Below are 22,533 nucleotides of genomic sequence, written 5' to 3' on the forward strand. Positions count from 1 at the left end.
TATGCTATATATGCCTTTTGTCTATGTCACTTCATCTTATCCTTATTTTTTTTGTTAGTAAGTGTTCATAATTAAAGAAATAGGGGAGTATAACATAAAGCAAACACTTTTATTTATATCATTTCAAATTACATCTGAAGACTGAGTTCTCATTGCCACACACCCACACTTAGCTTGAAATGCATCGATTTCAAAACTACAACCAATAACACCAAATACATAACAACAACAATCTTAACAACCATATGAACATAATTAGCAAAATCATTTGTCTTCTTCATGAACTCATTGAATTCTGCCCTTAATAGTTGAACATATGCTGCTTTTGACAGATCACCAGGTCTGCCACCAACCTCCCTTACAATGTGTTCATTAGTAAGCCAAAAGAACAAATCACTGAGCCTGCACTTATAATAGGGCCTTCCAGGATTAGCTGCTGAGTTTGAGAACCTAATGTCTGCAGATCTTGGAGGATTACAGTTGTAGTTAATGGTTTTACCCACACACCTCTAGTATTTCTGTTGCTTAAAATTGATCTTGTGCCAAAAGAGGAAGCCATTGCAGATTTGAACTTAAAAGTGAGAAAGCAAAAAAAAAAAAAATAAAAAAATAAAAAAAAAAAACGAAAGAGAAAGAGATTGTAAAACAAAGTATGGAGAAGAGCATGTATTTATAAGGATTAATGTAGTGGGAGCTAATTATGAGTGTACCGCTGATAATGCAAATTTAATTAGATGTATCAAAGATAAAAGCCAGAAGTTGGCGTGTACTAGTGATAATTACCCTTCTTCTTCTTCTTCTTCTTCTTCTTCTTCTTCTTCTTCTTCTTCTTCTTCTTCTTCTTATTATTATTATTATTATTATTATTATTATTATTATTATAATTATTATTATTATTATTATTATTATTATTATTATTATTATTATTATTATAATTATTATTACTATTTTTTTTTTTAAATAAACGGGCTAGGCGGGCTAGCCCACGATACATATTTTCTTATCCATACCCGTCCATTTATATTAACGGGACAGGCCTAGGCCGCCCAAATATCCAATCTTTTTCAAAAAGGTTGTCCAAGCCCGCCCTTTTTGCGGGACGTCCCGCCCATGAACAACTCTAGTTTTTGGGGCTAGCAAAAATGGGAGAATAGTTTCCTAGAGGGTGGGCCATTTCCGGGGTGAGGAAAATAGGGGAGAGGGTGGCATCGGGTTGAGGAAATAGGGGAGAGGGCATGCAGGGGAAAGGGAGAGGGGTGGGGTGGGGTTGTCGCCGGCGGGGGAAGGAGGATGGGTGCCACCCAGGTAGGGGTGGGGGTCTGGGCTAGGGGGCGGCGGTGGTTGGGTTGGTTTTTTTTTATTTTTTTTTATAATTTTAATTAATGATTTTTTAAAAGTTAGTTAACTAAACTAATAATATTATTAAAAACAAATTACAAGCTTCCACGTAGCACAATTAACGTTAATGACTAATAGACATGTTGTGACATTTTTTGTGAAATTGATTGGTATATAGTGAATTTAAAAAATTAAATGTCGTGGATATTTGATAAATTAAGTTAAAGCACAGGGGTATTTGGTGAATTTATTTTATTTATATACTTTCTCTATACCTTTTTAGTTGACACGCTTCTTTAGTCACGTTTGCCAATACACATATTCAACTATTAATATCTTTAATTATCGATAAGCAAAAATTACAAAAATTTGATATTATGAAAATATATATCGTGACGAATCTAACAAAACCCCACATGAATATATTTTTCGTTAGAAAATTTTGGATTTTAACACCAGAAAAAAGACTCAAAATGGTTTTTAACACCCCCATAAAAAAATATTTTCACACTAAAATATTTTTAAGAAAATTGATTTTACCACCTCTTAACAAATTATGTCCAACAATCCGTTACGTGGGGTCCATACTGCCACGTGTTGTTATACTATTGGTTTAAATTTTTTTAAAAAAAAAGAAAAAAAAAGAAAAAACCTACAACCACCCAAACACCACCACCATCAACATCGTATCCCCACCCCACACGCACTGCTTCAACCCGCTGACACCGTAACCCACACCCTCCCCAACCTTGACCACTGTAACCCACTATCCTCCCCGGCCATGAAATAAGTTAGTAATGGTCCGAATAAGTCGGTTTTGGGGTTGAGTGGCCTTAACTGGTCACTGGCCGAAATCGTGGTCGCTTTTGTGGAAAGGGGGTGCGATCTGGTGCTGCTGCCACGGTTTTGGCTGCGGGAAAGGGAGGGGTTTGGGTTCTGGAAGAGGTTGCGGTGGCGGCGGTGGGGCAGGGGCCAACGGCTGCGCTAAGTCAGAAAATAGGGAGGTAGTGGAGGCGGGTAGTTTAGATTTTTTTTATTTAATTTTTCTTTTTTTGTTTTTTTATTTGTTGACTAACCACAAAGCAACACGTGGCAGTGTAGACCTCACTTAACAGATTCATGGACGTAATTTGTTAAGTGGTGGTAAAATCAAATTTTTCGAAAAATTTTATGGTGTTAATTTTTTTTTATGGAGGTGTTAAAAACCATTTTCGGGTTTTTTTAGGTGTTAAAATCTAAAATTTCCTATTCATTATGTACAAATCATAAAACAGTCAAAAGGGAGTGCATGAATAGTGTTTAAATCAAAACGTGTCAAAAGAAAAGAAAGAACGCTTTACTCCTCCCTCTCTCTAAAACCCTAGCTTCCATTGTTGAATTTTGAAGAGGCTTCCATCGGTTTTAACCGGTGGAAAACCCCAATTCTTGTTTCTTTAAAGTTTTTTTTTTTTTAGGTTTATAATAATGCTTCCTCCTTTTAGGAGGAACTTTTCTCCCTCGAAAGAAAGGGTTTCCGATCTCCTTCGAAAGACAAGGGTTTTGCGACCTCCTTTGAAAGACAAGACCTATCTCCTCTTTTCGGGGGAGAAATTTCTTAGTTTTGAATCCATGATATTAGATCCAATGGATTGTTGTGAAATTATTTCGTTGGTAAAAAAATTATCAAGCTTTCGAATACAGACAGATGAATCAGAAGGAAAACATCCTGGCGACTACAACGGGTTGTTAGATTGTCTCTCCAATAAGGCTGTATTTTCCAGCGATTTAAGCGGGAGATGTTCCACAATGCAAAATCTACTCGACGATCATAGTTTTTATGAAGGAAAATTTTATTTGATTCAATATCTTATGTATTTGTTAACGTCGAATCTATATTGTATGACTTTTAATTAATGAAATATTTTTGCTATTAAAAAAAAAGTCAAAACGTGTCAACTAAAAAAACAAAGGTACTTTTTTTTTTTTTAGGGGAAAAAAACAGAGGTGCTTAGTAGTATTTATTTTTATAATCTATATTTGCTTCTTACACCAACTTTTTATTTATTTATTTATTTATTTTTTTTAAAAAAAAAACTTTTTTCTCACTTGAGTGAGCATAGCATTAGTGAGGCAGTGACCACCAATAAGGCAGCTCCTCTCCATAAACTCAATAACCCAATAGAATTGCTAGCACCCTTTAACCGTCAGATCACACCTAAGAATTACAGGCGTCGTCTTCTCCGCCTATGATTATAATCTCTTTCATTTTCAATTTCAATTTTTTGAATTGAATTGTAAAAACAAACACCCCCTAAATTTATTATCAATGGATGAACTTCAAATCCAGGTTGCACAAGCTGTTAATGTATTGAACCACGATTCTCAATCTTGTAATAGAGTTGCTGCTAATCAATGGCTGATTCAATTTCAACAATCCGATGCTGCTTGGGAGGTTGCCACTTCTCTTCTCACTTCTTCTTCTCACCTCCCGCCTTATTTCTCCGATTTCGAAGTCGAATTCTTTGCTGCCCAGATTCTTAAACGCAAGGTTTGTTTCTTTGTTTTTTTCATTCATTTTTTGGCTTTTTATTTGGTATTTTGATTTGGGTTGCATGGGTATTTTGAGATATGAATTGGGTGTCTTTTGATTGCTTTTTTGTCAAATGGGTTTTGTGGAATTTGTTTGCATTTTTGTCAAATGGGTTTTATGGAATTTGATTGTTTTAGTTACTTTATGAATGATTTTTTTGATAACGAAGAAGTTTTTCATAGAATTTTTGTGGGTGGAAGTAGGTGTAGTTAGTTAGTTACATTGTGGTTTATTCACTCAGAGTTCTATTATAGTTAAGTTATTGGAAGAGTTAGGACATGCAGCTTGGTGAATTCGAATTCTTTTGTTATGATTATGGTGTTCTCTAAAGGAATGGTTAGCTCCCACTTTAGACCTAAGGCAGAAAGAAGTGATTTTTTTGAGTTTGATTGGTGAATTGCTTTGGGTGCTTTCCTCGCCGACTGAAATTAGATGTGTGTCTGCTCTATCTTTACTTGGTGTTGTATTAAGGCCATATAGAAGAATGACTGTTCTTTTTTGTTCTAACTGGACTATTTGTGTGTTAATTGTGTTGTTCCAGTTACAAAAAATAAAAGCAAAATTGGCAGATGCAAAGATCTTTGGCTTGTACTTTGTTTGGAGAGAGTTTAATGTTTTATCATAAGTTAAAGTTTGCAAAAACATTGTGGCATAAAAGATTGCTTTCTTCCTGGTATTTGTGCTTTGTACTTATAGTTGCGAGACGGGGAATACTTATATTGTACAATTGTTTGCTGGAAATGTATATCGAAAGCATGGATGCTTATTGGTTCTGTTCACCAATGCTTTACAAGCGCAATCACTTTATGTACTCACTTGGCACTTTTTTGTGCTGCTTCTTTGTATTGCATGGTCTTCAACACACATGTTTGACCAATTATATTTTTAATTACTTACAAATGTAAGTTATGATAATTAGATGTTTGGAACCAAAGCATTGTAATGAATCTAATAAGATGCCAATTGATGATTTTCGTTTTGTATGTAAGTAGCAATTGAAGGTCAAATCTTTAACGTTTGACCCAATGAATAGTAAGTGAATAGAAACAAAAAAAGAAAGGAGGTAATACCTTTAAGGAGGGGTAATGGGAAAAACTTTTAGGCGTGCTTTCCTTTTTTTTGTAGTTTGTGGCTGTAATGAAATTGTATTAACATTCACATTCAGGATCAGAAGTTTAAAACTACATACAAGATACATCTATGCTTTGCTTCTTTTTGGACATACTTTGAAGGTGTGAGCAAAGTGTGGAAGGCAATCAATGCTCTTTTACAGATCTTCTCTAAAGGACTCTTTGCCCTCTACTTTTGTATACTCCCTTTCTCTCGGATTACTTACAACACTTTCCTTATAAAGCCGTCCCAAATACTTGTAAGCTAACATAAGCGCTACTCAACCATTCAAACAAACTTTTCAATGTAATTTATAAAGGGGTGATAATGATCTATTTCCTCTATTCCAAATTACTACCTCCATTTCTTATTTATGTACAATATTACCTTAATTTGGTGTTTTCACCAATCTTAAGTTCGTCAATTATGGAGGGTGGTTGTGTAGGTGGTGGTGTTGTAAACTTTGTGGTGGCTGTGCAATCAATGCTGGTGGGCTTAATTTGTGAAATATAATTATATGGGCAGTGGGTAGTGGGGTGGTTTTTGTTTTTTTTTATGTTTTTTATTCTTTGCCACTGCTCCATAAAGAGTATTCCAAAATAAAGTGTCATCTAATTTTGAATGGAGGAAGTAAAGTACTATAATATAAATAAGCCCCTGGCCTTGTAATATCATTCCACTTCTTTCTAGTAAGGATCCTAAGTATCCATTTAGCTCAAAATAAATAACTAGAAAGATATTACGTAATGTCCACAACTTCAAAGTATCTTCTGTAAAGTGTTCACGCTACACTAGAAAGCAATGTCCACTAGAGTACAACTATTAGTGTTATGAGGCTCAATCACTTTGTTAAATTTGTTATGGGCGTAGACAATGCATAAAAAAGCACAAGCCTCACCGAGGTGTTTAGTTCCATGTGCCTTAGGCGTACCTTAGTGTGCTTTGGTGCAACTCCTTGAAGTAAGGCTCATATTATAAAGGATTGAAATTTGTGGAAAAATTGTTGTGCGCTTCAGCAAATTCACGTTCCCTAGACCACAAAAAGTGCATGACCTTTAACTCATGGAGCCTTAGTGCCCAAGCGCGCATCAGGCATGCTTTTCCTAACACTGGGCGTAGATAGTAAATGATAAGCTAAAGATAATATTTAAATGAACTAGTACTTCTTTATAAACCAAAGCCTTAATCCAAATAAGGATGGGGTCAACGACATGAATTAACATTTTTATCTTCACTTCTTATGAGGGTTATATGCTATTACTAACTCAGTTTCTTCTATCCGAGTCTTCTTTGACCTTTTTCAACTTCTTCTAAAATCCCTATATCCTTTGCTCACCACTTTCCAAACGCACTAATTTCTTGTCTCAGATTGGAGATGCTAATGAGGCTACCAATACATTTTATGGTTATTGTTGCATATATCTAAAACCAATGCAGCCGGTTCTATCTTATCTTATCTGCTACATGTTCTACTCCAACCTACCCTGAATATATTCATTTCGATTTCTATACTTTAAGGTGCTCCCTTACCCATCTCAAATTCTCATCATACATTTCTATTATATCTGTGTTCTTTCTTCGATATCCACATCCATATAGAATACTTTTCCAGTAACTCTAATGGTATTCCATGGTTGCTCATTCATTTGAGCCATCAACTAATGTGAATGATTTCTTGGTCACTTTTTCAATCCTTCTACAACATCTACCAAGGTACTTAAACAGGGCTAACTCCCTTACCGTCTTATGTCGCTAAATCCTTTTGACGCTCCCTTTCGGTAATTAATTGGCATTCAATGTACTCATATTTTCTTTGGCTCAATTGATCCATCTTAAAATTAACCCTGACTTTAGTCTCATCCATAAAGCAATATATACCAAAATACCTTATGTGGATAGACCATGTTAGTTTGATTTGAATCCACGTATATAGAATCTAGAACCTTAAAATTAGTTTTGCTAAAATTGATTAGACAACAAAAACTTGTAGGCTGGAATTTGTGGTGGATCCAAAAGTTTCTGCTGTTTGATTACACTAATTTGACTAATAATTTTCTTTGGCAGATACACAACGAGGGTTACTACTTACAATCGGGAGCAAAGGATGCGCTGTTGAATGCTCTTTTGGTGGCTGCTAGAAGATTTAGTTCAGGACCTCCACAGGTTTTTCATCTCTCTAGTTTAAATTTGTTTGTCTGTCTTGGTTCTCAAGGAAAATGTTAGGTTTTATCAAATAATTTTTGTAAGTTTCATGTAAGTTTGCTCTTGGATATCTCTTATATTTGCTGTAAATATGTTTTTTTTTTTTTTTTGGTCTTTTCTTGGCAATATAATTCACTGTCAGCCCTATTCTTCTTGGCAGCTTTTAACTCAGATATGTTTGGCACTCTCTGCACTTGTGCTCCGTGCAGCAGAGTATAGGCAACCAATTGAACAACTTTTCTACAATCTTCAAAATTTTCAAACACAGGAAAACGGCAACGTTGCTGTTTTGGAAATGCTGACTGTTTTGCCGGAAGAAGTAGTTGAGGATCAAAGTACTGATAGTAGCATAAATTTTGCACAGAGGTCTCAGTATACTAGAGAGGTGTTTCCTCAGTCTGAACTGACATAGCATTAGCTTTTGTGTACTTTCTGTCTTGCCTCTTATGAATCAATGAAATGCAGCTTTTATCACATACTTCAATGGTCCTTGAGTTCCTGAGGCAGCAATCAGAGATAAGGTTCGAAGATACCAACCAGATGCATGAAAGAAATAGGAAGATATTGCGGTGCTTACTCAGCTGGGTAAGATCAATGTTGTGAAATATTCCACCAATGAAACTTTGGTGACCGGACCAAGCTGCTCTATCCATTTTCTATTATATGTAGTTAATCTGACCATTGCTATTAAGCTGGGATTTCATGGCCAATTTTGGATGAGTTATTACTGGTTATTATTACATATAACTTCCATGTAGCTTTGCTTATCCATTGCAGTTAGTCAAATCAAGCCTTTTGTTTTCACTTTCAGGTCCGAGTTGGATGCTTCTCTGAAATTCCTTCTGGCTCATTGTCTTCTCATCCTCTTCTGAATTTTGTGTTCAATTCTTTACAGGTTGTTAGTCAGCTCCTTAACTGTTCTATGTTTGGTGCTGTTAGATTATGTGCTTATTTATTTCACCTGTCCCTTAAAAAAAGAGGTTGGGGAAAAATATACTTAACACAGAGGTTTCTACTAATGTCATTTTTCTTCATTTCCCAGGTTTCATCTTCCTTTGATCTGGCTGTTGAAGTTCTTGTTGAGCTTGCGAGTCGCCATGAGGTATTGCACTTGTAATTAGCTTTTTTTTTTTTTTGGTTATTAGACTGCTGAAAATTGTGTCGAAATCTAACTTGATTTTTTATATTCGAATTGGATATAACTTGTTGGTTTTAAGACTTTTTTTCTTGTTGAAAATTCTTGTTAAAATAACAAGAAAGTTTTGGTTGAAAATACCATAGTACATACACTATTGTGTCAGGTTACTTATAGAGGCTTGGTTTCGTATGTTGAAACTCTTGTTACAAATTTTTAAGTTTTGATCTTAAGTCATTGTAAGCTACTAAGCGGTGGATACAACTTTTGATTATGAATCTGTATCCAGAAGAATTTCATTTAATAAAAAATATTGATGTCCAAGAAAAGAAAAATTCATGAGATAACATGATGGTATTGCATAATATACAGGATAATCCAAGCCTGAAGTTTGTACTTAGGTAACTAATGTGTTTTTTTAATGTGCTTACTGTATGCTAGCATTGCAGTTTCTTATACAAGGGAAACTCTTTGCTTTATTTTAGGTGCTCTTTTGATATAAGTAGTTATCCATATTAAATTTAATATCTTAAAACCTCTATTATGAGAAACTGGGGTACTTAATAATATTTTAAATTTAATAGGGGATTATGGTTCTTATGTGATTTGTTTTCTTTTTCCAGCGGTGGAAATATCAGGTTACCATATCTTTTGAACCCATCATTGGGGTTAGAGTTTCTTTGAAAAACGTACCATAGACATATTTTGAGTTAATATATTTCAAATAAGTTTACCCTATGATCTATGCAATACCACATCATTTGTCCATGAATTTTCCCCCTGGAAATAGAACATGCGTTTTATTGTAAATTTCTTCTGAATTTTCTTGTTCTCTAACATTTGGGAAAAAAACTTAGAATGGACTAGTATTAACATTGATAGGCATATATGTTTTTTTGCTCTCCCTTCTCTGATGGCTGTTGCTGCTTCTTTTGATGAACTCTGTGAAAGACTAGTACCCAGTTTTTGTAATAAATTCCCTTCCTGCCTGATTTTTTTTTCCTACCAGCTTTAAGAAAACCTTTTCATGTCAAGAGAAATGGGGGCTCATATCCAACTGTTCACGCATGTGGCTGCTGCTTCCGACTCTCTCTAGTTTTGACAATGCTACTCTGGTTTTTATCATGTCAGTTTCATCCTGTTCTTCTGTCACATAGGATTTATAATAGAGCTTCAGTGTTAGTAAAATACCCCTGATATATTTTTGATTAAGACTGCTAGGTATGGAGTACCTAGAATTTAGAAAGTCACCATTCGAAGATCCTAAGTTACTTGGACTCTTCATTTAATCTCTCGGACATGGGTATGACACTTGGATACTTCGTTTAGACCAATACTCCCTCCATTTTTAAATACTTGCTCCATTTCTCCTTGCGTAGAGTTTTAGGAGAAATCAGAGAAAGTAATAAAATATGGAGGTAGTGGGGTTGGTGAAAGAATATAAAATTGTAAAAAGCAAAAGTAATTGAGAAAATTGGAGGAGAGAGAATATAAATTAATAAAATATGATTTTTTTTGGGTTCACTAGTTGAGAGAAATTAATTAAATATTGTAAAAGTTTTCCAAATAAGGAAATGGAGCAAATAAGTAAAAACGGCCGGAAATGGAAAGTGGAGCAAGTATTTAATAACAGAGCAAATATTATGGAAGTGAAATCCATACTCTCCCTTTTTCATCACTAGAAAACATTAAAAAAAAAAATCCTAGACCTCACTGACCTTATTCTCTCGAAGCCTCGCCTTTTTTGATTCTCTAGTGTATGCACCTTGTTGCGGTCGACTTCCGGGAAACTAGTCACCGACCTCCTCTATTTGGCTGTCATCACTATTCAAGTGTACTTCCAGAGTGTGTACTCAAACTTGCTGAAATTTTATCTTATTTGTCATTTTTTGTAGTTCTTGTTTACGAGATTCAGCCTTCCTCTCTTGGGTGAATTTTACCCTCACAATTCTTTGTCTGGTTCTATTCTATATTCTATACTTATATCTATGTGGTCCACAATAACGCTACATGTTGTAGCGAATTGGTTGCTTGTTAGAGTGTAAGACTATTATTAGCTTTTCTTATATTGGACTAGATATGTAAAGTGGACCATAAGGATTGTTTCTTTCACCTAATGGGCTATGTGTAACACCCCCGATTTACTAGCTAATAATAAATAAGAAATAAAGGAAAAATAGACAACCTTTAAATAAAATTGTGGAAGCATACACTTAAATCGGAGGTATTACCGCCACACTCAACAACCTGTCGAGTGTTAAGGCTTACAAAATCCCAATAATTACAACCCAATAAAGTAGGTGAGCTATTTATACAACTTTATAAACTCATGATATCACACTAATCGAAACACTTGAGCTCCTTTAGCTACGACCACTTGATCAACTTGCTTAGAAAATCTTGACTGCTCACCATTAAGGACAAATTCCAAAATAGATCGTCGCAGGGCCACCATAAGAAAAAGACATGGCCGCAAATACAAATAGCACAATAAAACAACACACACGTCAGCAAAAAGCTGAGTATTCACCACATATCAGAATATAGAGTATAATATAATAATTAACATTATTAGATCAATTAAACAATGTAGTTCGAAACTACATTACACATTGTACTCTGAAAATAACCTTTGTCAAACTCAACCTCGAATAATAGTACGAACCTTTACTCAACTCATAACCAATAAGTGTGCCATGCTCGTTGTTCTATACCTAGCCTTGGACATGGGTAATTCGAATAAAACCAACAAGTATAAAAACTTGAATACTCCCAATAACTAGAAAACACCTTGAACCAGACCACATACGGGCCAATTCCCACTGTAGGGGACCATAGAAAAATAATTAATAAAGATTGTACCTCATTCTTAACTTATGATCATTATCTCATTACCAACATGTCAAGGACTAAGGTCTATAACGCCGAGCCTCAAACCAATAACAAAATAATAATCTCAACCTTTTAATCTCATACATCAATCAAATAACCATTCACAATTTAATTTATAATATCTCAATATTGGCACATGTTTCCAAATAATATAATAATTCGAACTCGATTCAATCGTAGTATATCTCAACTCTTATAGGGCAATCATACTAGTTACCCAAATGTAATCAAAGCTCAACCCAAAAATAATACTCTGCACTAACAACCCTAAAACCTCGATAAAACAATACTCCCTATAAAAAACAACATTAAAAACCCTAGAAAAATAACACAATCAATCAATACCATAAAAATAATACGTCAAATAGAATCATATAATACCACACACTAATCATATATGTATAAATCATGATCATATATTCACAAATTATAAAATTTACACATAACAATACGGAGTACAGTTAATACTAACAATTTATAAACAAACAAGTCAAAAAAATTAATTAAGGTAGTGTGATTACATATGCTAGTAATACAAACATCTCCAAATAGGTTCGTGTGATTACCGATCTAATAGTAGGACGCAATATTGCAATTGCACATGACATGATTACTCCAAACATTCTACTGCTCAATCACCAATTCATCAATTCACCAGCGCATGACTCAAAATTTTTGGAATAAAGGTAATTAGTTGACCAATTGATGATCATGAATCTAAAAAAAATTAATAGCACATATGGCTGCTACTATAATCCCCATGAACAGAATGGAGTTAAGAGAAAGCTATGAATTTATATCAAAACGGCTGTAAAAGTTTATTTATCAAAAACTTGGGCTAAAATAGTTTATATATGCTTAAAAATGGAGAGTCCTATTTAAAATAAAATAGGGTTTTAAACTTTTTCGAACTTTAAAATAAAAAATATGAGATTAGGAAAGTTATTTAATAAATAAAAATAAACTATTGTTTAATAAAATATATTATATAAAATCATAAAATATTCGGGTATTATACTATGTGCCAGCAATATTAGTTATTAACATAATATAATTGTCTATGTTCATGCATGGGCCTATTAGCCAGCCAATCAATCAAAGCCTTAATCCCATAAGTGGGTCGGCTACATGAACCAAAAGTGATTATTTCGTGTAGTCATCGGCAAAAATATTTCTCCTCCATCCCTTATGATCTAATGCCCCATCCTAATGCAAATCCATATACTTCATGTCCTTCCTAACTCCTTTCAACCAAGTCATTTTCGGTCTTCCTCTCTCTCGTTTAACCCCTCCATGGCCCACTCTTCCACTCTTTTTACCGGTGCACCATCGGGTCTTTGTCTTACATGTTCAAACCAACGCAGACGATTTTCTCTTAGTTTGTCTGCAATGCCTGCCACCCATACTTTCTTGCGAATAACCTCATTTCTGATTCAATCTCTTAGAGCGTTTCCGCGCATCCATCTTAACATGTGCATTTCTGTAACCTCCATCTTTTTAATGTGCTCCTTCTTAGAAAGCTAACATTCTGTAACACTGGTCTTATGGTAGTCCTGTAGTGTTTTCCCTTCCACTGGAAGGGAATGCTTCGGTCACATAACATTCTCGTGGCTTCTCTCCACTTAAGCCACTCCGACTTATTCCCGTCAGTCACGTCTTGATCAATGTCACCTTTCCTCTGGATGATCGTCCCAAGATATTTAAAACATTCACTCAATCAGCCAATGAATTTTATTTTTTTGATAGTCAACCTGTGACTTGTATGATTTGCAATAAGCCAATATTGGTTAAAGCCTGCTTTAAGAAAATAAGCATCAGGATTTATTAATGTACTTCCTATGATCTATATGTGCGAATATGTATCATGTTTCCTGTTTTTTGTGATATGTTGGTCTTCTAACCCTTTTACTGATCCCTTGCTCAGTATAGATATGGAATTTGAGCAATTTTGCATAGTATCTTTGACAGTTTAATATGCTTATGAGTTATGACTCTGAAAAGATAATAATAGAATTCAGATTCATATGCTGTACTGCTGTGGATCTGGTTTTGATTGATCAACTTTATGGCTTGTTTTTCTTAATGCCATTGACTGCTGAGGGAGTTCAAAGAAGCCTTTTTGGCTGTCTTACATGCTTATATCTTGGTTCTCTCGCTTTAATGAGCTTGCTTTTGTTACCTCTTTTTTTGTTAAAAGGTTCTTTGGTCTTCCAGAATCGTATCTGTTTCTTTTATCAAGTTGATAGAGGCTTTTGTACTGCAGCTACTAACTATACTCAACAATCCTTTTATTTCCAGTAATTCTTGGTTATTTTAATTAATTTATTCTTACTTGGCTTTGTAGGATCTACCTCAGGTTTTATTGTGTAGAGTTCAGTTTTTAAAGGATGCTCTACTTTGTCCAGCTCTAGGCAACGGAGATGAAAAAATTATTAGTGGAATTGCATGCTTGATGTCAGAAATTGGTCAGGCTGTAAGTTGACAATATCTTAGTTAAAAGTCTAGACTTGTCTAATTCGAATTTTTTGTCTTTTTTTTTAAGGTAATATTGTAGAAAATAACCACTGATAAATTTTTTTTTTCCTCACCTTGTTTTCTGTTAGGCACCGTCTTTGATCGTAGATGCAAGTTCAGAGTCTCTGATCTTAGCAGATGCACTGTTAAGGTCTGGTACATTTATTAACTTGTTTCTCTTAGAATCAGAGGAGGTGATTTGCATCTTGCAATTTACTATTTGTAGTTGCATAATTGTCCCTTCAATGACATCACTTGCTTTCTTATTAAAGTTCACTCTCATCTTATCTTACCTATCTGTTTTTGAATGCTGTACATGCAAATCCTCAATTAGCAAAATTGACTAACTATGCCTTCAAATGAAAAAGAGCTTTTATGGTTACTAAGGTGTTGCAAGATAAGGTTATTAACACTTATACTTTATTTGTGTGTCATTTGTTGTCCTTTCCATTTCTGTATGTTTCAATTATTTATCCTAAGCATTCATTTTTTTATTCAGTCAATGCACTGCTTGACCTATAACTATTCCCGATGGATTTTGTCCATTAAACCCCCCCCCCCTTTTTTTTTAAAGTCAACTAGGTTATTATGAAGTTTGAGATGGTGAATGCATAAATGCTAACAATACTGAAAAAATGGAAGGGTTCAGCAAATTAGGAACAGGGTTTTAATTTAGGTGCTGTTGCTTTGCAAATTTAGTGCTGAACTTCTTTATAGAGAAACATGGTAGGTAGTTTCAGTGCCCTTTCATGATCGTAGTAAGCTCAAAAATCTTTACAATGCAATTGTGATGTGGACATGTGGTCACGCGATCGAGATTTAATTCCTTGGGTTGGAATGAATTAGAGCATGGAATGTCATTTTACTACTAGTAGGTTCTATACCACCAATGTCAATGCACACAAGACCTCTTAAGCTTCTTTCTTATTTTCCTTTTTTTCCCTTCTTAGCATGCATTCATTGTATGGAACAAGCTGCAGCTCAAAGGATAATTGCTGAACAATAAGAGACGATAAGATGCTTGTTATTTAAAATTACATGAAGAAAGGGAGCTTACTTTTTTTCTATTTCGTGTGTATAGTGTCCGTTGGAATTGAAAGATTGTTGGAGGCTTAATACGCTTCTATAAGGGTGCTTATCTCAATTTGTTGTAGGATAAGCTTTATATGGGTGATTATTTCAGTTCTTTGTAGAATAAGCTTAATTATATGCAAAGCAATTTTTTTTAAATTAGTTAGACATTGTAACCTAGTCACTTGAATAATCAATCAATCAATCAATCAATCAGAGCGGGTGGGTTCGGCTATATGAACCAAAAGTGAATATTCCGTATAGTCATCCACAAAAATCTTTGTCTTCCATCCCTTACGGTCAAATACCTCATTGTCATGCAAATCCATTTGCTTCATATCCTTCTAACTCCTTCCAACCAAGTCATTTTCGGTCTCCCTTTACCTCGTTTGAGGTCTCCATGATTCCACTCTTCCACTCTTTGTACTGATGAACCCTTGTCACATGCGCAAACCAACACATACGATTTTCCTTAGTTTGTTTGCCAATAACTTCATTTTTGATTCTATCTCTTACATTGTTCCCGCATATCCATCTTAACATGCACATTTTTATAACCTTCATCTTTTTTATGTGCTCCTTCTTAGAAGCCCAAAACTCCGTTCCATAAAGCAACATTGGTTTTATGGCAGTCTTATAGAATTTCCCCTTCAACTGTAAAGGAATGTTTTGGTCACGTAACAATCCCGAGGATGCTCTCCATTTAAGCCACTCTGACTCAATCTCGTGGGCCGCATGTTGATCAATGTCACCATTCTTTCGGAGAATCGACCTAAGATATTAAAACACTCACTCATGGGCATATCCTTTTCGTCCAACCTCATCATCGCTTGTCCCCCTCCGTGTACCAAAGTGGCATACCGAATATCCGGTCTTACTCCGACTTAGCTTAAACCCACTAGATTCCAACCTTTGCCTCCATTGCTCCAATTTGGCATTAACCCCATCTTTAGTTTCAACCACCAAAATGATATCATTCACAAACAACATACACCATGGGACCTCATCTTGAATTGGCATGGTTACTTCATCTAGAATTGTTGCAGAAAAGGGCTTTAATGCAGACCCTTGATGCAATCCAATTGTAATAGGAAAATCTTTTGTCAATCCGCCACATGTCCTCACATTTGTTGACACATCCCAATGCATATCCTTAACCAGGTCCAAATACCTTTGCAGAATACCTTTTTTCAACATTACCTGTAACACCCCCGATTTACTAACAAATAATAAACAAGAATTAAAGGAAAAATAAACAACCTTTGAATAAAATTGCGGAAGCATATACCTAAATCGGAGGTATTACCGCCACACTCAACAACCTGTCAAAGTGTTAAGGCTTACAAAATCCCAACTTTACAACTCAATAAATCTAGTTGAGCCATTTATACAACTTTAAAACTTGTTATAACAAACTAATCGAAACACTTGAGCTCCTTTAGTTACGACCACTTAATCAACTTGTTTAGACAAACTTGAATGCTCACCTTTAAGGACAAATTCCAAAATAGATTGTCACAGGGCCACCATAAGAAAGACATGGCCGCAAACACAAATAGCACAACAAAACAACACACCCGTCAGCAAAAGCTGACTAATCACCACATATCAGAATACAAAGAATAATGTAATAATTAACATTACTAGATCAATTAAATAATGTAGTACAAACTACATTACACATTGTACTCTGAAAATAAACTTTATCTGACTCAACCCCAAAAAATAATACGAACCTTAACTCATCTGTCCCATAAATGTGCCATGCTCTTTGCTTTATACCTAGCCTTGGACATGAGTAATTTGAATAACAAACCAATAAGTATAAAAACTTGAATACTTTCCGAAAACATCTTGAACCAGACCACATACGGGCTAATTCCCAATGTAGGGGACTATAGAAAAATAAATAATAAAGATTGTACCTCATTCTTAATTCATGATTATCATCCTCTTACCAACATGCCAAGGACTAAGGTATATAACGCTGAGCCTCAAACCAAGAACAAAATAATCATTCTCAACATTTTTGATGTCATACTTTGATCAAATAATCATTCACAAACTAATAATAATAACTCAACAATTGCACATATTCCCAAATAATATAACAAGATTAACTCAATTCATAAAATTAATATCTCAACTGTTATAGGGCAATAAAACTAATATCCAAATGTAATCAACTCACAACCCAAATATAATTCTCTGCATTAATAACTCTAAAACCTCTAGAACAATACTCCCTATAGCAGCAACATTAAAAACCCTAGAAATAATTGTACAATTAATTATATACAACAAAAATAATATGATATTCAAATCAAATCATACAATAATAATATAAAATAATTATACAAACAAAAGTAAATCCGTGTTATTACCTTATGATCGATACTTATACTTTGAACACAATCAAAGATCCATGAAACAATGAACTATGCTATAGCTTCAAAATAATAGACGATGGTTGTGTCTGACGATGGAGCAAACCAACAATATGATCATACATGTAAGCTTACTACGCATGACATCACCATAAGAAAAAAAATAAAGTTTAACAAAGTTTTGTTAAAAGTTTTATGGGTTAAATCTAAACTTACGGCTGAACATTTCTTATTAAAGATTATTAGGGTGAGGGGGTATTTATACCCTCTCATAAAAGAGATTAAAAAAAAATCCTTAATAAAATATAGATTTATAAAATTTTATCACAATAACAAATATATCTAATTTATATTTTATCAAATCGTAAAATATACGGGTATTACTTTCTACCCTCCTTAAAAGAAGTTTCGTCCCGAAACTTAGAGTTAGAAAAAGTTAGGGTATTACATTACCCACCAAAGTTCCTCTCTTGGCACCTTGTTATAGGTATTCTCTAAATCAATAAAAACCATATGGAGGTGTGACTGATTGATTGATGTAGCGAACCCCACTTATGGGATTAGGCTTTGATTGATTGATTGATTGAAGGGCTGTAGCTGTAGCTGCCATTAGTTTGTGGGTGTGACTGTGTGTGGACTGTGTAAGAAACCCTTTTGTTCAATAATGTAGAAATTTATGTTTCGACATAGAACTACTAATATCGTTATATATTGCAGCTGTGTGGCTTTTCCTAGTGAAGAATGGGACATTGCAGATTCAACATTGCAGTTCTGGTATAGCTTTATTTAAATTTTTTTTTTCTCTTTTATATATATATATATATTTTATTTTATTATTATTATTTTTTTTGTGTTTCTTATTTATTTTATTTGGAGGTGGTGGGGGTGGGTCAGTTTTGTTTGTGTCTAAAAACTAGTCATTTTCCTTCGATACATTTCAGGGGTAGCCTTGCCAGTTATATACTTGCTATCAATGCGGATGAGAGAAAAAGAAGGGAACATATAGATAAAATGTTTTTCCCTGTGTTCTCAGCCTTACTTGATGCACTGCTGCTGCGCAATCAGGTTTTATTATTTTTTTTTTTTTTTACTTTTACATGTTCTCAGCTTATCTTCATCGTTTCATGTATTCCTATTTAGTCTGGATGACATAAAAGAAGGGAACTTAGGGAAATGTTTTTTCTCAGGTTTACTTGATACTCTTTTGCTGGGCTTACTACAAATTTAGTTACTTTCTGGCCTTATGAACCTCATGTTCAGTATGCTAGTCACTTCTGTTATGCTGTATTGAGGCTAGTGACCTGTGTTGCAGTTCACTTTTAGCTTCTTACAGGTTGGATTGATTATAATAATTTGCATGTACGTTATTACATATGCTTGGTTTTCTAGTCTATTCAATAAATCTATTGACACTTGGTTCTACTGCCTTTGGTTGGATGATCTTAATGGCAGTGCTTGAAATAGTATGTTTTTGCACACTTAGGTCATGAACAAGCCTTCTAGTATATGCTGATTTGGAATTGTCAATTGTCCAATGACTCCAATCAAAAGTGTCTTTTTGTTATCGACAGGTTGATGAATCTACTTATGATGGAGATGGTGGAAGCAGTGAGTTGCCTGATGGTCTTGCAAATTTCAGAATGAACTTGGCTGAACTTCTGATGGAAATTTGTCACTTTTTAAGACCAGCTACATACATACAAAAGGTACTCGAAATCATCTTGGCTCTTCATTTGCGCCTTCACTGTTATGCAACTATGTATAAACATTGTGTACTTTCCTCTCATTTGTAAGATGCAATTTTTAAAAGGAAGTCTTTTCCCTAGTTAGCTGAAAGTTAAAGAAGTGTATCATATTGATGAATAAATAAGGTATATTTTGCCTGTGTATTCACAGGGAAATTGCAGCCCTACCTTAGATTATAGTTGTCATATGCCTTGTAAATTTTACAAAGTGCTAGTGCTTCAAGGCACAAGGTTCTAGCCAAAGCTGATGTGCAAGGATGCATGTTAAAAATTTCAGGCTCGTTTTTATGAAATTAGTCATATGTGTTCCATCAGAATGTGCTTTTGATGTGTGCAGATATGCTTTGGGTGCTTCAGCTGTAATTCATGATTGCGTCTTTGTAATTAGGCAAATGGATGGAGGCACTATACTAGTATACTTTTATATGGTTTGTTTGTGGTACCTGGTAGCTCTTTTTAATAAAATTTCTTTTTGATGCCCAATACGACTGGCTTACTTGTTCAAAGGAGTATACATTGTCCTCTTAGCAGTCGTTTGATTAACATAGGAACTAGAAACTCCCATGAAAATCTAATTTATGGGAATTAAATCCACAATCAAATTCATGGGAATTTCCTAAGGTAGTGTTTGGTAATCTTAATTTCATCTGAATTCATTAATTTCAATTCCGGGAATTGGAATTAAGAAATTCAACTTTATATGTTGTGTTTGGGAAACACTTCGATTTGGGATTTCAAAATTTTAAATTACACCCACTGTTTGAAGAGTCCGGGAAATTGAACTATGGAATCGACCATTTTCGATTGCAAATAGGAAAAATATCCCAGCAATTGCATCATTCCCAAATTGTGAAATATAGAATAAAAAGATTCATACTGATATCACACTATTGCATTTTATTTTGAGCGGAAGTCATAGATTTGGTTTCATTTAATTACTGACTGAGTGAAACCATCGTTGACGGATTTGACGCCATAGTGCCATACTCATTCACTCTTACCAGTTTCATTCCTATTACAGGTTTCACCTATTTGTGTAATATACATATCTTTTATTTTATATTTTATTTTATATTTGTTTCCAATGTCATTATAGGTTTTCCTCGGTGGTTGGATGTCAGGAAACATGCCCATACCATGGAGGGAGATAGAAGCCAAAATGTTCGCACTTAATGCGGTGAGCAAATACTATATTGACATTCTTGCACGTGTTTCATTTATGTTCTTTGTGGTTTTTACCTTTCTCTTTTTATTCCTTATATTGCTTTAATGGTGTTACGGAAACCAGAAAATTTATCAAGAACCATAAAGGAAAGGTGAAGCAAAACAAGCCAAAATATTCTAGAATGAGAATTAGTAACAAATTAGCTTAATTGTGGTAACTAGAATATAATTCAAGAACCGTACTGGAAAGTTGAAACAAAACAGACCAAATATTCAGCCAATAAATTAAAGTAAAAAAAATTTCATTTACATATAATAATAAATTAAAATTTACTAGTCTTGCAGAATAATAAAGGAAAACTTCATTATGTATCATACATTAGCTTAATATGAAGCCTCCAAAAAAAAAAAAAAAAAAAAAAAACAATTGAGAGGGACTCTATGCCCTATTTTGGATTACGCTAGCATCCAGCGGTTAATTGTGAGGAGATAATTAGCATGCTGATATCCAGTGCTTAATTGAGAGAAGACAGATACCATGCCTATATCCAGCACTTAATTGAGATGAGTCAACAATTATTTATATGAGAATAATTCTAAATCATATATTATCAAATCTGAGGGTTACAATGAGTTCATGTCATTAATTCTCACCTCTCCCGTGTTGCATGATTTAGTCACTCGTCAATCTTTTATCAAGTTTCTACCTTTCATTTCCCATCTATTTGTTATTCCCGACTTGAATTATTTACCACCATTAATGGTTGCTCTCGACTTGTATTATTTACCACCACATCAATGGTTACATGCGTCATTCATAAGTTCTGCTTCTTTTCACATCTATTTCATCAATGAATTAGCAGCGAGCATCATAACCCACTCGAAATCATTTTTACCTAATTTTTTGAAGAGGGATTTTGATAAATTGATTGGAAAAGAAGGCAGTTAGATTTCAGGATATGGCAGCGAGAAAAGACATGTGTGAGAACTTGGAAGGGAATTAATATGCGGAGGAGAGAATTTTTTATGCTAGTGTTATAGATTGCTTTTGCAATTGGTTATGGAAATTGGCGATTGCTTCTCATTTTCCTTTTTAGGTTGTCCTTAAAGATTGCCCATAAAATTGAATATGATGTTATGATCATTAGGGACCTCCACTTTAATCTTCCATTCACTTTATTTGGTCTCACCAATTCTGTCTCTTATCAACTTTATTCAACCAAAAGAAAAAAAGTTATCCAACCCCAATGGAGCAAATTAAAGGGGAGAAAGGGAGTATGTACTAATATGTATTTACACTCACAAAGTCATTGGCATTTTCCATTCAAGAAAAAATTGTTAAGCAGTGTCCCAAGTGCTATTTTTATCCCATAGAAGTCCGCTTGAAGATAGGAAGGCAAAAAAGTCCCAAAAAGTCCTTTGTTTTGATGATATTTCTGCTTTATCAAGTCGCATGATATAGAAAGCCAAAAAGTCTGAAATAGCTCTTTATTTTGCTGATTATTTCAAAATAATAATTTGGCATATGTTTGCTCACTAAACTCGTATCAACCCTAAAGTACCATTTTTGCTAATGAAAAGCAGAAGCACACTACATTCACTGTCAAAGTAGGCTTGGAAAACTTAGCTTGCATTCTGTATGACAAAAGTACAGGTTTCTGTGTAGGACTGGGATCCCAATCTCATATAACCAACACAGTTGCTTATTGAATTAAGCCCGAGGTGAGTTTAAGTTGGCTTTGCCCTTTCTTTTCCCTCTCTTTTAAGTGCGAGGGTAGAAAGGATTTATTAATTGCATTACTTCCCAGCAAATACTCTCCTTGTCACTCTGCTTCTCTTCATATATGTTGTCTCCTATCTGGCTATCTTCATCTTCCATCACCACTTTCTCTATATAACCACTGTTTCGCTCATCATGTTTGAGGAATACACAGCTTCTATAGAGGTTTAACCTCAATAATAAAACGGATTCCAGACTGTTTTAAGGTGGATGCCCATTCATCTAAAGAATCAAAATTGTGAAACCCAGGAATCATGTTGTTCCCAGATCACTATGTCTTGAACTTATTCCCCCTTATTGGATTTTGAAATCTCATGAAGTTCTGATGGGTGGTGGTGGAGCGTTTTGTTAGAATGAAAGTTGGAATTTTTTTTGGAGAATTTTCTATTGTGACAGATGAATCTATGAAGGTATTTTAGTTTTGAAAAAGTAAAGTATATACTTCGTATTAAATAGGCACCAAAGGGGTATCGTCTATGTATTATACTTAAGCTGAGTCCATTAATTCAGGTTTCCTTGCCTAAATTTCCCTTCTTAACGCATTAATTTAGCTAGATGAATAGATTATTGTATTGGAATGATAAGCTTGAGTCTTATTGAACCATAATTATTTATCCAAAACGTGA

General features: G+C 34.4%; 1 protein-coding gene across 2 annotated transcripts in view; it reads left to right on the top strand.

Annotated features, from left to right (window-relative positions):
- Nucleotides 1-3,393: 3,393 nt before the first annotated feature.
- Nucleotides 3,394-22,533, top strand: part of LOC110702650 (transportin MOS14-like) — a 38,313-nt gene continuing 19,173 nt past the window's right edge. For both annotated transcript variants that reach the window (XM_021880400.1, XM_021880401.1), the window contains exons 1-12: nucleotides 3,394-3,865; nucleotides 7,082-7,180; nucleotides 7,380-7,604; nucleotides 7,685-7,804; nucleotides 8,031-8,114; nucleotides 8,262-8,321; nucleotides 13,591-13,719; nucleotides 13,850-13,911; nucleotides 17,936-17,992; nucleotides 18,160-18,283; nucleotides 18,790-18,924; nucleotides 20,060-20,140. In XM_021880400.1, coding sequence (XP_021736092.1) covers nucleotides 3,644-3,865; nucleotides 7,082-7,180; nucleotides 7,380-7,604; nucleotides 7,685-7,804; nucleotides 8,031-8,114; nucleotides 8,262-8,321; nucleotides 13,591-13,719; nucleotides 13,850-13,911; nucleotides 17,936-17,992; nucleotides 18,160-18,283; nucleotides 18,790-18,924; nucleotides 20,060-20,140 — 1,398 coding nt within the window. In that variant the 5' untranslated portion in view covers nucleotides 3,394-3,643. The remainder of the gene's footprint in view (nucleotides 3,866-7,081; nucleotides 7,181-7,379; nucleotides 7,605-7,684; nucleotides 7,805-8,030; nucleotides 8,115-8,261; nucleotides 8,322-13,590; nucleotides 13,720-13,849; nucleotides 13,912-17,935; nucleotides 17,993-18,159; nucleotides 18,284-18,789; nucleotides 18,925-20,059; nucleotides 20,141-22,533) is intronic.

The sequence above is a fragment of the Chenopodium quinoa genome, unplaced genomic scaffold (assembly GCF_001683475.1).
Source record: "Chenopodium quinoa cultivar QQ74 unplaced genomic scaffold, ASM168347v1, whole genome shotgun sequence".
Lineage (NCBI taxonomy): Eukaryota > Viridiplantae > Streptophyta > Magnoliopsida > Caryophyllales > Amaranthaceae > Chenopodium > Chenopodium quinoa.